The sequence below is a fragment of the Hemitrygon akajei genome, chromosome 8 (genome assembly GCF_048418815.1).
Source record: "Hemitrygon akajei chromosome 8, sHemAka1.3, whole genome shotgun sequence".
Taxonomy (NCBI): Eukaryota; Metazoa; Chordata; class Chondrichthyes; order Myliobatiformes; family Dasyatidae; genus Hemitrygon; species Hemitrygon akajei.
In genome coordinates this window covers 14,567,010-14,580,400 of record NC_133131.1, presented here as the reverse complement: position 1 = coordinate 14,580,400, position 13,391 = coordinate 14,567,010, and the positions used below count along the sequence as shown (strand labels likewise).

The 13,391-nt window shown below is 39.0% G+C and overlaps 1 protein-coding gene across 9 annotated transcripts in view; it reads right to left on the bottom strand.

The window, feature by feature from the left end:
- Window positions 1-13,034, bottom strand: part of spata22 (spermatogenesis associated 22) — a 57,257-nt gene extending 44,223 nt beyond the window's left edge. The window contains exons 1-4 of one of the 9 annotated variants that reach the window (XM_073053295.1): window positions 12,827-13,034; window positions 12,218-12,303; window positions 5,271-5,402; window positions 4,688-4,826 (exon numbers count right to left, since the gene is read on the bottom strand). In XM_073053295.1, coding sequence (XP_072909396.1) covers window positions 4,688-4,826; window positions 5,271-5,402; window positions 12,218-12,260 — 314 coding nt within the window. In that variant the 5' untranslated portion in view covers window positions 12,261-12,303; window positions 12,827-13,034. The other 8 variants (XM_073053290.1, XM_073053292.1, XM_073053293.1 and 5 more) reach the window with 8 other exon arrangements.
- Between the last annotated feature and the right edge of the window lie 357 nt (window positions 13,035-13,391).

The window sequence follows — 13,391 nt, the reverse complement described above, 5'->3', positions numbered from 1 at the left end:
GGGTGTGAGAAATTTATTTCAGAAGTGACCGTGTCTGTGAAAGAGGGAGAAACACCAGTTCCAGTGTGGATCTGGAGAGACACTGGAGCTGAGCAGTCATTGATTCTCTGTAAGGTACTAGATTTTGGTCCCGAGACTGGAGAGGCAGCTTTGAGAGGCATAGGAAAAGGGACAGAAGCTGTGCCTTTGCATAGGATCATTATAAATTGTGAGCTGGTATCTGGACCAGTTGAAATAGGGGTGCGATCAGAATTTCCGAGAACTGACGTAGACATCCTTCTGGGTAACGATTTAGCTGATAGTGAAGTTTGGTCGGCCATGGAGCCGACGAGCCAGCCTGTAAGTGTTGAGGACCCGCCCCTAGGTTCCAAGATCTATCCCGCATGCGCGACCACTCGCAGCATGTCGAGAAAGGCAGCTGAGAAAGAGACCAGTTTAATTCAGACCAGTATCGATTTGGCTGAGACGTTTTTACCGACCCTGTACCAAGAGGGATTAGAGGGTGGTAAAATGGAGAATAGGGAGGTGAAAGAGAGTAAAGGAGAGGAGGTAGACCTACCCTTAGCCAGGAGGAAATTTATAGAGGCACGGAGTAAACATGAGAAACAGATAAGGCTGTTAGAGGGTCCAGGGTTGGACAGAAGTTCTGGCTTGACAGAACTGTTTGAAGAAGTTGAAAATTTTAAAGGTGTTCCCGATAATGAAATGAGGGCAGTCCTAGATGAAAAGGATGCCATTACCTTGAAGGAGTCTGCTGGGTTGGCAGATGAGGTTGTTTCAGCCTGCAGGGTTGAGTTTACTCTGGAAGGGAGTTGCCCACAGAGTAACTGGGAGGATCAGGGGAACTTAGAATTTGAAAAGGGGACGGGTATTGAAAGCCTGGAAGAGGCAGATGTCCCGTTTGAGTGTGTTCAAGATGTGGATGCACGTGGTACTGAACCTAGTAATGAAACTCAGGAAAAGCCTGAGGTATTTGATTCAGTTAAAAAGGAATGCAGTCCTTGTGGGTCAGATGGACTTGGTTCAGTGAAGAAAGGTTTAACCTTGGTACTAGTGGGAAGTGAGAATTCCCAGTTGTTTGTGTTCGAAGGTGTGTTAAAAGTTAGTGAGGAGATAAAAGGTGGTGATGTGGATATTATTATTGAAGGGAAAGGGAAAAGTGTAGTTCCTAAATTGAATGAAGAAAATTTAAAGTCTGGATTGGTGTCAGAAGCAGTAACCAGGCTGAAGGGACAATGGTTTGTTAACACGGTGCCTGTGAATCAATTACAGTTTGATTTGGAATGTAAAGGTGCCCCACGCACTAATGTTATTCAAGGGTGTGCTGTGAAAAGGCAGAATTTGAAATGTTGTTTGGACAAAGAGGGATCGCTTGCAGATTTTAAGCTGAAAACCAATAGAATGAAGGGTCCCGAAGATAAAACTAACGACTTGCTTAAAAATAAAGAATTGTGTGGAAATTCAGCAAATGGGCTAAGTTTGGAAAACATTGTTGATAAAATAACTCCTATGAAAGGAGCATGCAAAAGCCTATTCCACACTGGTACGCAAGCTAACCACGTGGGAGTTAAATGGAAAATGGGCAAGGGTTGACGGGATGCACTTTAATTAACAGGATCCGGTTTTAAGGGATTTCGACAAAGCATGTAAATAATAAAGACAACACCATGGAAGATTGACTGTTAAGTTTCAAAGTAAAATAAAGATTAGTATTTGCATGAACTTTTGTAATATACATGAAAGCTAAGATCACAACTCTTTAGTTTTGTTTTGCTGAAGAAAAGGAATAAAAATAGGTGGTTATTAAATTGGAGTCTGATGCTACAGGAATTTATTAAGGTACAAGATATTAAGATATTAAAGGAAGTGGCAATGTAATCGCTAACTGTTTAGATGCTGGATTGAATGTATAACCATATTACTCTGCAGTGGAAAAAAAAACTCTTTTGTATTGTGTTAGATTCTGAAATCCTGTAAGACTCTGTATTCATTAATTTTTACCTGTGGCAAAAATCCTTAGAAGGATGGAGGTGCTACAAATGTGGAGTAAATCTGATGGGCAGAAGGGTCCTGAATCGCCAATGCCCGCCCCCCCCCCTCCTTTTTGAGAATCGCAAGATAGCTATTATTTCGGGTCTGAGACCCGAAATGAGAGAGATACACAGCATGCCAGGAAATGAGAGAGAGAGACACAGAATACACAAGGTTTGGAATGTCTCCTGACATAAGCGGAACGGAACCACTGACTACTGCTATTGTCTCTTGGAGAAGAAATTGTGTATTGAGTACTGTACTATTCATCGAAACCCCTCAGGGGACAACCAGAGTGGTCTGGCTGACGGATTGCATCATCCCAACCTGATTGACATCTGAGACCCCGTGAGTGAGGATAAAAGATGGGTCTGGGGAACACCCCTTTAGACGCACCAGGAGAAACGCTAGAAATCCAGTGACAGCGTTTTATAGCGAAAGCCAGTGGGATCTCGTGTGCGTCCTCCCTTGCCTGGGTGGCGGGCTCATCACGGAAGAACGGTTTAGCTAAAGGAAAGGTCACACTTGAACGGCCATGACAATGAGACACCTGACGGATTGAAATCATAAAGGAAAGTCGGCAAGTTTTTCTCTTTCTCTCTCTCTCTCCAACAATTGCAACACAGCGACACCCAAACGACGGCAGCCTGTGTGAACTGCAGCGAACTTTATATTTCCATCGGACAATTCATTATCCCCTAGACAACGATAGAGCTTATTTCTTATTGATTATTATTATACCCGCACTTTTAGGTTTAGTATTGACGATGTATATTATCTGTTTATTTGCATTGATATTATTTTTGTGTATTTTTGCTAATAAATACTGTTAAAAATAGTATCATCAGACTCCAACGGACATCTCTATCTTTGCTGGTAAGTAACCCAGTTACGGGGTTCGTAACAGAAGATAAAGATATTATTATCTCTATCTGTAAAATCATATATTACCTTTTGTGGATCAAGATTGTTACAGGGACATCTGTTTCAATTAATCTAATAATGAATAAAACATGATACAAAAGACTTGCTAGCTAAAGGAAATAAATTGATGTCAATATTGTTGTGAACATTACAGAGGTTAAAGTACAGTGTTGTGCAAATTCAGCCTAAGTAACAACATTTGATAATGACATCAAGAAAGGCAAAAGAAATCAAATCACTAGCAAGGGATCCAAATTGTGGTTGTGATTCAAGATTATGGCTTCCGAATTTCTGATGTTCATCAGAAGGAAGTTATGAATCAGTGAAGAGAGATAACAGAAAACCAATGTGACAACACAGAAGCAGGAATCAGAACTCATAGAGAGGAGATCTGGAGGTTTAGACCACTAGAATAAACTAAAGTCAGGTTTTCAGATGGCATGGACAAGAGCCTGCATAAAGGTTGAGAAAGTTGAAAAAAAGGGGCCAAAGATAAATCTTTGGATATCTCTGTATGACATAGTTGTAGGTAGGATTGGAAGAAAAATGCATTGCCAGTAACAATGTTCAAACAAATACAAACTTTGATTAAAGGATTTGAAATACGAATTATATTTCTCACTCGAGAGATGCTGCCTGATCCACTCACTGCCTGCAGAATAGAAGACAGGCATCAGCCCACAATGTTGTGTTGACTTTTAACCTACTCCAATATGAATCTAATGTTTCCCTCCCTCATAGCCCTCCATTTTTCTTTCATTCATGTGCCTGAGTCTCTTAGAAGTCCCTGATATATTTGTCCACCATACCTAGAAGCGTATTCCACACACCCACCACTCTCTGTGTAAAAAACCTACCTCTGATATCCCCCCCTTCTTTCCTCCAATCACCTTAAAATTATGCCCTCTAATATTACCCATTTCTGCTTTAGGAAAAAGGTGTTGGCTGTCCACTCTATCAGTGTCTCTTATCATCTTACGCACTTCTATCAAATCATTTCTCATTTCATCCCAAAATCAGCAAAGCTTTGCTTATATAAAAAAATAGAAGTGAAAGTTTCTATCCCAGAAAGATGGGAATTGAGGGAAAAGTGTAGATTAGTCATCAGTGTGGAAGGTTGGACAGAGGTCAAAGAGGAAAACTAGGATACCTGTTTCATGCCGCAATCACCTATCACTGAGAATGTCATTTTTGAGTTTGGTTAGGGCAGTTCTAGAGCAGTAGAAAACATGGCGAAGGAGATTCAAAACAAAAAGCATTCATTTGTAAAAGTGTAACCAAATGCAGACCATAGAATGCAGCTAAGTGATCACATTACACTCATTATGAATCACTGCTTAATTTTTTTCTCTCATCCATCAGGAGGAAAGAACATCAGGCAGTATACAAAGAATAAAATCCCCTATCTGTAATTAAGCAAATTATGTTTTCATAGTCTACAGGAAAAAATGCAGCAATCACAATATCATGCTAACAGGCTGGTTAGTCTACTTCACATCCACAGATGGATTCAGCAATCGAATTAATCTAATGTTTTATGCTTTAATTAAAAACAGAAATAAATCAAAACAACCTGAAATCAATTGTCTTTAAAATCAAGTTTTCTTTCTTTCAATTTTACTACTGATCATGTTCTTTGAAAAATTTGATTTAAAACAGATTTCATATCTAAAGCAATTCGAACTCATAGATATCATCAAAATTAACACATCTTAATTATTGTATGACCTACCTGGTTTTCATAGTTTTTACTGAACTACTGGTATTGTCCAAATAGCTCCTCTTACTGGGATACTGGAGCTGAGCCTCATAATTGTTCTGCATTGTTATCTGGTTGCTTTGTGGTCTGCTTTGTATCAATCCTCTGTTGCCTTTAAGATTAACAAATAAACATGTCAAACCCTACCTTATGATGTGAAATGGAAAATGATTTTTTGCTCATTTTTTAAGATACATCTGTTTAATTAGCATAGCTTTGTGGCAACTTTTGTTTGGCAACAATGAAACCTATTTACCATTCAATAAAGATTGGTTAGAGTTAAACAACCGAACCATCATTGTGTGAAAATATGTTCTGATTCTTACAGTGAGTTTTCAAATTTGGCAGTAAATGACTAAGTGGGAGCTTAGAAAGAAAATACAAGTGATACCAAGGTGCCATTCTAAGCACCTCCACATGTCCCAAAAAACGTGCTCAGAGAAACATTGATAAGGTTTTGTAAGCTATCAAGATAATGGACAGTTATTATCCCATTGAAGACATTTACATTAAGACAAGAAGAGCATAATAGTATGGTGAAAGCTTGGGTGGTTACCTGCAGGTGGTGAATCAAAATTCTCCGATGTGGGAAAATTGCTATTGGAGCTTGATTCATGTTCCATAGGATTTGAAGTTAATGGCAATCGGGTTCTTTTTCTTTGGTTGAATAGTAATACCGGAAAGCATCCTGAAAAATACCATTTAAATAAATTGATGTAATCTCTGTAATGCTACTTACAAGTTATTAAAATAGAAATAACAGAGAGTCTTGTTAAACATGGCCAAAATTTGCTTTCATTGTACCCTAGCCTTTTAACAAAAGTATCAAACTAAAATAGTTTATGAATATTTGAAATGAATGAATGACATAGGTTGGAGATGGGCATTGGGAAACAATAAGGTTCTTACTAAACAAAATGAATGGAGCAAAGAAATCTCAGAAGAAACTCATTATTGCAATACAGTTATTTGAATTGTTAAGGCAAAGAAACTTTGGACAGATTTAACCAATTATTTTTCTTACATTTATTCCATGATGATTATTAAACAGTAATAATTACAATAAATACTTTTAAAAAGGTTGAAAATTGCATATTCATAATCCGGTTTAGATCAGTTTCTCTTTATGCTCCAAAATTAGCAGACCCCGAAAATCCTGTTTCGTGCAACACTTTAACCATTTCAAAATACACAACTGTTTAAAGGGGAACTCCTGGTTTCAAATAAATGTTAAAAAAACATTAATATTCTACAGGGGCTGGAAATAGGAAGTAAAAACAGAAAATGCTAAACTAACAGCATCTGTGGAAAGAAAAAGGGAGCTAACATTTCAGTCTTGTCCCTTTAAATACAATAGTATTAAATGTTAAGGGAAAACCAGAAATATTTAGTTTGCAATGCATTACTTTGTATAATATTTATCACACAAATATGCCACTTAGGCTAAAAAGCCTTTGCTTGTTAATATTCCACACGAGACTAGTCTCACATTTTATCAAATCTCATGAACTTATCCCTCCTATATTTTTCATTTTCCCCACTCTTGTGTGTTTTTCTATCTTCTCCTTATGTGCATATACTCTTCACCTCAAATACTCCTGGTAGTAGTCAGTTCCACATTCCACACACCCTTTTGTAAATAAACATAAGTCTTTGAATTCCCATTTTTCGTTGGTGGCCATCTTATACTTATAACCACTTAATCTGCTCTCTCCCAAAAATACAATACAGTCCAAAAGCATATTCATAAATCTTTGAGATCTCCATCATGTCAAGCCATTTTCTAGAGCACAAGTCTATTTGATCTTCCTTGAAGGAATAACACTGAATATCAAAGGTCTATCATTTCTTCATGGATTCTCCTATGTCTCCAAATAAATTTATGATGCAGAAAGGGGCAATTTGGCCCATCATGTTCATGCCTATCTCTTTAACATAGAAACTAGAGATGTTTATTTCTGTGTGATCAAGGATATGAGCTAAGCAGGTATGTACACAAACACAAGGAATTCTGCAGATGTTGGAAATCCAGAGAACACATACAAAATGCAGCAGAAATTCAGATGGCATCTATGGAAATTAATAAACAGTCAACATTTCAGGCCAGGACCCTTCATTAAGACTGGAAAGGAAGGGAAAAGAGCAATTGGTCCACACCCTCAACAATTTCTCTTTTGGATACTCCTCCATCTCCAAACTCAAGATGTAGCCATGGGCACCCACATGGGCCCCAGCTATGCCTGCCTTTTCATTAGCTATACGGAATAGTCCACATTCCAAACCTTCCCTGGTAATGCTCCCCAACTCCTCCTGCGTTATATTGATTACTGCATTGGTGCTGCTTCATGCATCCATGCAGAGCTCATCAATTTCATCAACTTTGCCTCCAACTTCCACCCCACCTTTAAATTCTGATTTCTGACACCTCTCTCCCCTTTCTGATATCTGTGTCTCCACCTCTAGAGACAAAATGTCTACCAATATCTTTTATAAATCTACCGATTCTCATGGCTGTCTTAACTATACCTCTTCCCACCCTGTCTCCTGAAAAAATGCCATTCCCTTTTCTCAGTTCCTCCATCTCCGCCACATCTGTTTCCAAGAAGAGGCTTTCCTTTACAAGACATCAGAGATATCCTCCTTCTTCAAGGAACAGAGTTTTCCTTTCCTCCACCATCGATGCTGCCCTCACCCGCATGTCCTCCATTTCCCAGACATCTGCGCTCACCCCATCTTCCCACCTCATTAACAGTGATAAAGTTCTTCTTGTCCTCACCTACCACCCCATGAGCCTCCTCTACAACTTCCACCATATTCAGCTGAACCCTACCACCAAACACACCTTTACCTCCACCAGCACCCCCTTCCGCTTTCCGCAGGGTTTGCTCCCTCCATGATTCTCTTGGCCATTCGTTCCTCCCCACAACTCTACCTCTGCACTTATCCCTGCAAGCAGCTTAAGTGCTACACCTGCCCAATATCCTCCTCCTTCACCTCCATTCAGGGTCCCAACAGTCCTTCCAGATGACTCTTAGGGTCGTTCTCTGAATCTGGTGCTCCAAATGTGGCCTCCTCAACAATGGTGTGACCCTATGTAGATTGAAGGATTTTGTCTAGTACCTTTGCTCCATCTGCAAAAAAATACAGGATTTCCTGGTGGCCAGCCATTTTATTTCCTATTCCCATTCTTGTTCTGATATGTCGGTCCATGGCCTCCTCTTCTGCCACAATGAGACTACTCTCAGGTTGGAGGAGCAACACCTCATATACCATCTAGGTTGCCCTCCAACCTGGTGGCATGAACATTGATTTCTCCAACTTCTGGTAATTTTCCCCCTCTCCTTCTCCTTGTCTTCTATTTCCCCACTCTGACAGCCCTCTTACCTCTTGTCATCACATGCCTATTACCTTCTGCTGGTGCCCTCCTCCTTCCCTTTCTCCCATGGTCCACTCTCATTATCTATCAAATTCCCTCTTCTCCAGCCCTTTATCTTTCCCAGCTATCACCTCGTAGCTTCTTAATTCAGACCCCCCCCTCCCCCAACTCACCTGGCCTCACCTATCACCTTCTAGCTTCCCCTTGTTCTCTTCTCCCTCACACCTTCTTATTCAGGGATCTTTCTCCTTTTCCAGTCCTGATGCAGGGTCTCAGCTCATTTCCATAGATACTAACTAACCTGCGGAGTTCCTCCAGCATTTTGTGTACGAGGTTCTGTACATTTAGCTTTATGTTATGCAATTCTATTGCAATCTATCTGCTATTTTGTTCTTTTTTTAATGACATGAACTGATATTCTTAACTAATTCAACCTTTGTTTTTGATGTGCACCTCTTGCTTCATAAAACTGGTATTCATATTTTACTCCAGCAACATAAGGTAGGCACATCTGTATAATCATTGTATGTGGAAATCTTCTCCTGATAGGATACAATACTGTCAGAGATGTCACCTCTTGGTTGAACAAAGGGATTAACTATACTTATTTGCCCATCCATTGAGGTGTCCTCCCAACCAATTATCTCACTTTAAGGACTCTTTATCTTGTTATTTCATGTTCTCATTACTTATTGCTGTTTTTTATATTTGCATAGTTTGTTGTCATCTGCACTCTAGTTTATCTTTCATTGATCCTGTTTTAGTTACTATTATATAGATTTGCAGAGTATGCCCACAGGAAATGAATCTCAGACTTGCATATAGTGACTTTTCTGTACTTGGATAAAAAAAATTTACTTTGAACTTTGAGATGCTGAAGACATTCCAACTACCTTTTCACAATGCCATAAAATTTGCCACCACACTATGTGAAGAATATGGTCTTATGAAATAGCGAGAGAATTCTGTGGTGTCCTAGCCCATGTTTGTTCTACAGCCAACACCATTTAAAAAAATAATTAAAATGTCAAAAAACTGAAGGCACTGGGAAACTGGGGGGGGGAAAGGCAAAAAAAATGCTAGAAACACTCAGCAGATCAGCAATGGAAAGGCTTACAGAGTTAATGTTTTAAGTCAAATCCCTTCAGGATGATTGCCATTAGTTATACATTGGGACTCATGAAATTACAAACAAATCAGATAATTTGTTTTTCTTGTTTGTGTCAGAAGTGGCCAGTCTGTTGAAAGTGTAATAAACTAAAGTTGAAGTCGAGTTTATTGTCATATGCACAAGTACAAAGGCGCAATGAAAAACTTACTTGCAGCAGCATCACAGGCACATAGCATCATATAAGCAGCATTCACAAGAAAAACATAAATTAAGTTCAATTTTAATAAGAAAAAATATAATTAGAACAAGAAAAAACAAAGTCCGTTTGAGTGCAAAGCAATCATAGTGATTATAGTGTTACTTTAGTGGTAATTAGGGTTTTGCTGATTGGTTCAAGAAACAAATGGTTGAAGAAAAGTAGCTGTTCAGGAACCTGGTTGTGTGGGACTTCAGGCTTCTGTAACTGTTGCCCGATGATAGCTGCAAAAAGATGATGGTGGAGATGAATACTGAATGTTGCCTTCTTGAGGCAGTGCCTCCTGTAGATACTACTAATGGTGGAGAGGGATGTGCCCATGATGTATTGAACAGTATCCATTACTCTTTACAGCTTCTTATATCCCTGCACATTCAAATTGCTGTACCACACCATGATGCAATCTAGTCAGGATACTTTCAACAGTACATCTGCAGAGGTTTGTTAGTGCTTGGTGAAAACCTGTACCTTATTAACCTCTTAAGAAAGTAAAGATATTGGCATGCTTTCCTTGTGATTGCACCAGTGTGCTCAGCCCAGAAAAGAACATCTGATATATTACTGCCAAGAATTTAAAGCTGCTGATTCTCTCCACTGCTGAACCCCCAAAAGTTCAGATTCAGATTCACCTTCCTTCCCCTTCCTGAATTTAACTATCATCTCTTTAGTTTTGCTGATGTTGAGTAAGAGATTGCTGTTGCAGAACCACTCAATCAGGTGTCCTGATCACTCTGGTAAGCCAACTCATCAACACCTGTGATTTATCCAACAACAGTAGTGTTGTCAAATTTGAGGATTGCATTGGAATTGTGCACAGCCACAGTACATAGAGTCAAGCAGAGGGCTAAACACACAGCCTTGAGGTGCACTAGTGTTGATGATCAGTGATCCTCACTGATTGAGGCCTAATGATGAGGAAGTTGAGTATCTAGTTGCAGAAGGAGGTAGGGAAGTAGTGTCCCAGGTCTTGAAGCTCAAAGATAAGTTTGAATGGGATGATCATGTTGAATGTTGAACTGTAGTCAATGAACAGCTGCTTGATGTACGTGTTCATTTTGTCAGGTAGTCCAGAGCAGAGTGAAGAGCCAGTGAAATCACATCTGTTGTGGTGGTGGTAGGCAAATTGGAGTGGATCCAAGCCAACTCCGATGTAACACCATTTCACACCATCTCAACTTTTCAAAGCACTTCATTATACTTGATGTAAGCACTACCAGGTATCAGTCATTGCGACAGGTATCTGTAAATATTCTCACCAGCTGGTCCACATAGATCTTTAGGATTCTGCCAGGTATGCTATCTGGAGCAGATGTCTTTCACAGATTCACCCTTCTGAAGAATGCCTGCATCATCCAGAGATGTGTGTGTGATAGTTCTCCCTATCAAAGTGTGCAAAAAAGGCGTTGAGTTCATTCAGGAGTGATGGACTGTTGCCACTTGTGCAACCCGATCTCGCTTTGTAAGGAATTATATTGTGGAACCCCTGCCGCAGCTGTCAAGAATCCATTCCAGTTTAGTCTGAAAATTGCCTCTTTGTGCTCACAATGGCTTTCCTGTACACTAGGTCATACTATATGAGTGTGGGTCATCACATACATCTAAACATCACAGATCTAGCTCTCAGCAAGTTACAAATGATCTGGTTCATCCAGGACTTTTGGTGTTCCAACATTTACAGGGAATCTCATACATTAAAAAATTATAAAGCATTGGCTTATATTTCCAGTATTAAAAAATATTGTGCTCTTAATTGTTATTTGTATTTTTCATGTAAAACAAGTACATTTGGTTTTATAAGAACAAAATTATTTTAAATCTTACAAGTGTAACACGTGCATGTTACTAATATAGTTTCTGAGTTCAGGTGCAAAAATAGTCAATTATTACAGTACATCAAGTCAAGACAAGTCAAGTCACTTTTATTGTCATTTCGACCATAACTGCTGGTACAGTACATAGTAAAAATGAGACAACATTTTTTCAGGACCATGGTGTTACATGACACAGTACAAAAACTATACTGAACTACGTAAAAAAACAACACAGAGAACACAGAGATCAGTAACAAAGTCTCCGGTACACTGTATCAAAATGTGGCAGATCATGGCTTACTACTGAAATTGGTCATATACTGTTTCAGATTTTTATCAGGAAGACAGGAAGAAGTTATTGGGCCACATCTAGACAATGTGGCAAGATTTTCCCCATTCACTCGAAATACATTACTGGAAATTTTATTACACAAGCAACTTCCCAGCCTGTACTTGTGAAAAGAAAGTGTCAGCAATTCGAAAATGAAAAAAGAAATAAGCCTGGTAGCAATCGGATGATAAGGGTTCAACTCCCACCACTGTATAAAAGGAATTTGTATGTTCTCCCTGTGACCACTTGGATGTCCTTTGGGCTGTCCAGTTTCCTCCCACATTCCAAAGACGTATGGGTTAAGGTTAGGTTTAGTAAGTGTAGGCATGCTATGTTGGTGCTGGAAGCATAGCGACACTGGCAGCCTATCCCTAGCACATCCTCAGACTGTGTTGGTCACTGATGCAAACAACTCATTTCATTGTACATCTCGATATTTCAATACACACATGACAAATAAAGCTAACCTTTTTAAAAAAAAATCAACCAATCAAAATATGATATGTCACAGTAGATTAGACAAAATGTGATTGTAAGGTTCTAAACAATACATTAAATATTGTAAAGAACACATATAAGGTTGTTTCTGTAAGTTGAAAATTTGACAAATAAAAGTACCTGCTGTAGCTCGTGTTGAATTTTCAGTAATATTTCTCTTCATGATTAAATCTCTGTGTCATAGGCTTCGGTGTTAATTGGGTGACCTACAGGATAGAAAACTAATATTGATGGAAGCTATAGTGAAAATCAAGGCTTGATACATTATTTCAGAATTTATTAAGGCATAATACAAAATAACACATGATTGTTAACTGATTATTACTAATGTTTATAAGTTCCTTTGGACTTGAATAAAACACAAAGATGCTGCATTAACATACTTCATCAAAGTTCTGCATTCTCATAAATAAAATCTAATGAAATCATTTCAGATTCAGATTGATTTATCACATGTACTTCAAAACATAGTGTGAAATGTTTCGCTTGTATTAGCAACCAACAAACCTCAGGATGTGCTAGGGGCAGCCATCAATATCCCAACATAGCACGCCCACCATGTTCAGCAGAATAACACAGAACATAACAAAACATATAAAGTCACAAAGCAACAATAGCAAAATAAGCCCCGTTCCCTCCGTCCACCTGTACGCATACACAATCCTCTAACACTAGGTCAGGCCATCTTTGGCCTCCAAACTCGTAGATTCACAGATATTAACCCTTCACCTTCATCAGTAGAACTGCAGAGATTTCCAGACATGTGGCTCTAGCCATTTGGCCTTAACTTCCAGACTTCCAATCAGCCTTCGGGTTTGATCTTTGATATCGACCCCTGGACTCACAGATGACAGAACCCTGAATACTGGGCCTCAAATTTGTTCCCTAGATTACAGTAATATATTTCCTTAACCTCGTACAAACAGTAAACCATGCCTTCATTCAAAAGGTAACCACAAGGTTATAAAGTAACTCCTGCCACCGAAGCACTTTAAAGTTGGTTAAAGTTTTGGGAACTTTATGCCCATCAGAGCTAAGATCAAACTGACACAAGACAAGAAACCAATTCGTCAGCACATACCTTCTGATTACTGAACATGAACCACCATTAAAACAAGTCATTGGAAAATCAGTCTGAACCTGACAGGGTTAGCAACCTGATAATAGCCTCTTGAAGTCAGACGAACAAATTTCATCATTTTACTTCTGTTAGTCCAAATTCTACCTGGAGTATCTATAATTCTATAATGTAACCAAATTATATCCAATGTTGCTGAAGGTTTTTGTATAATGG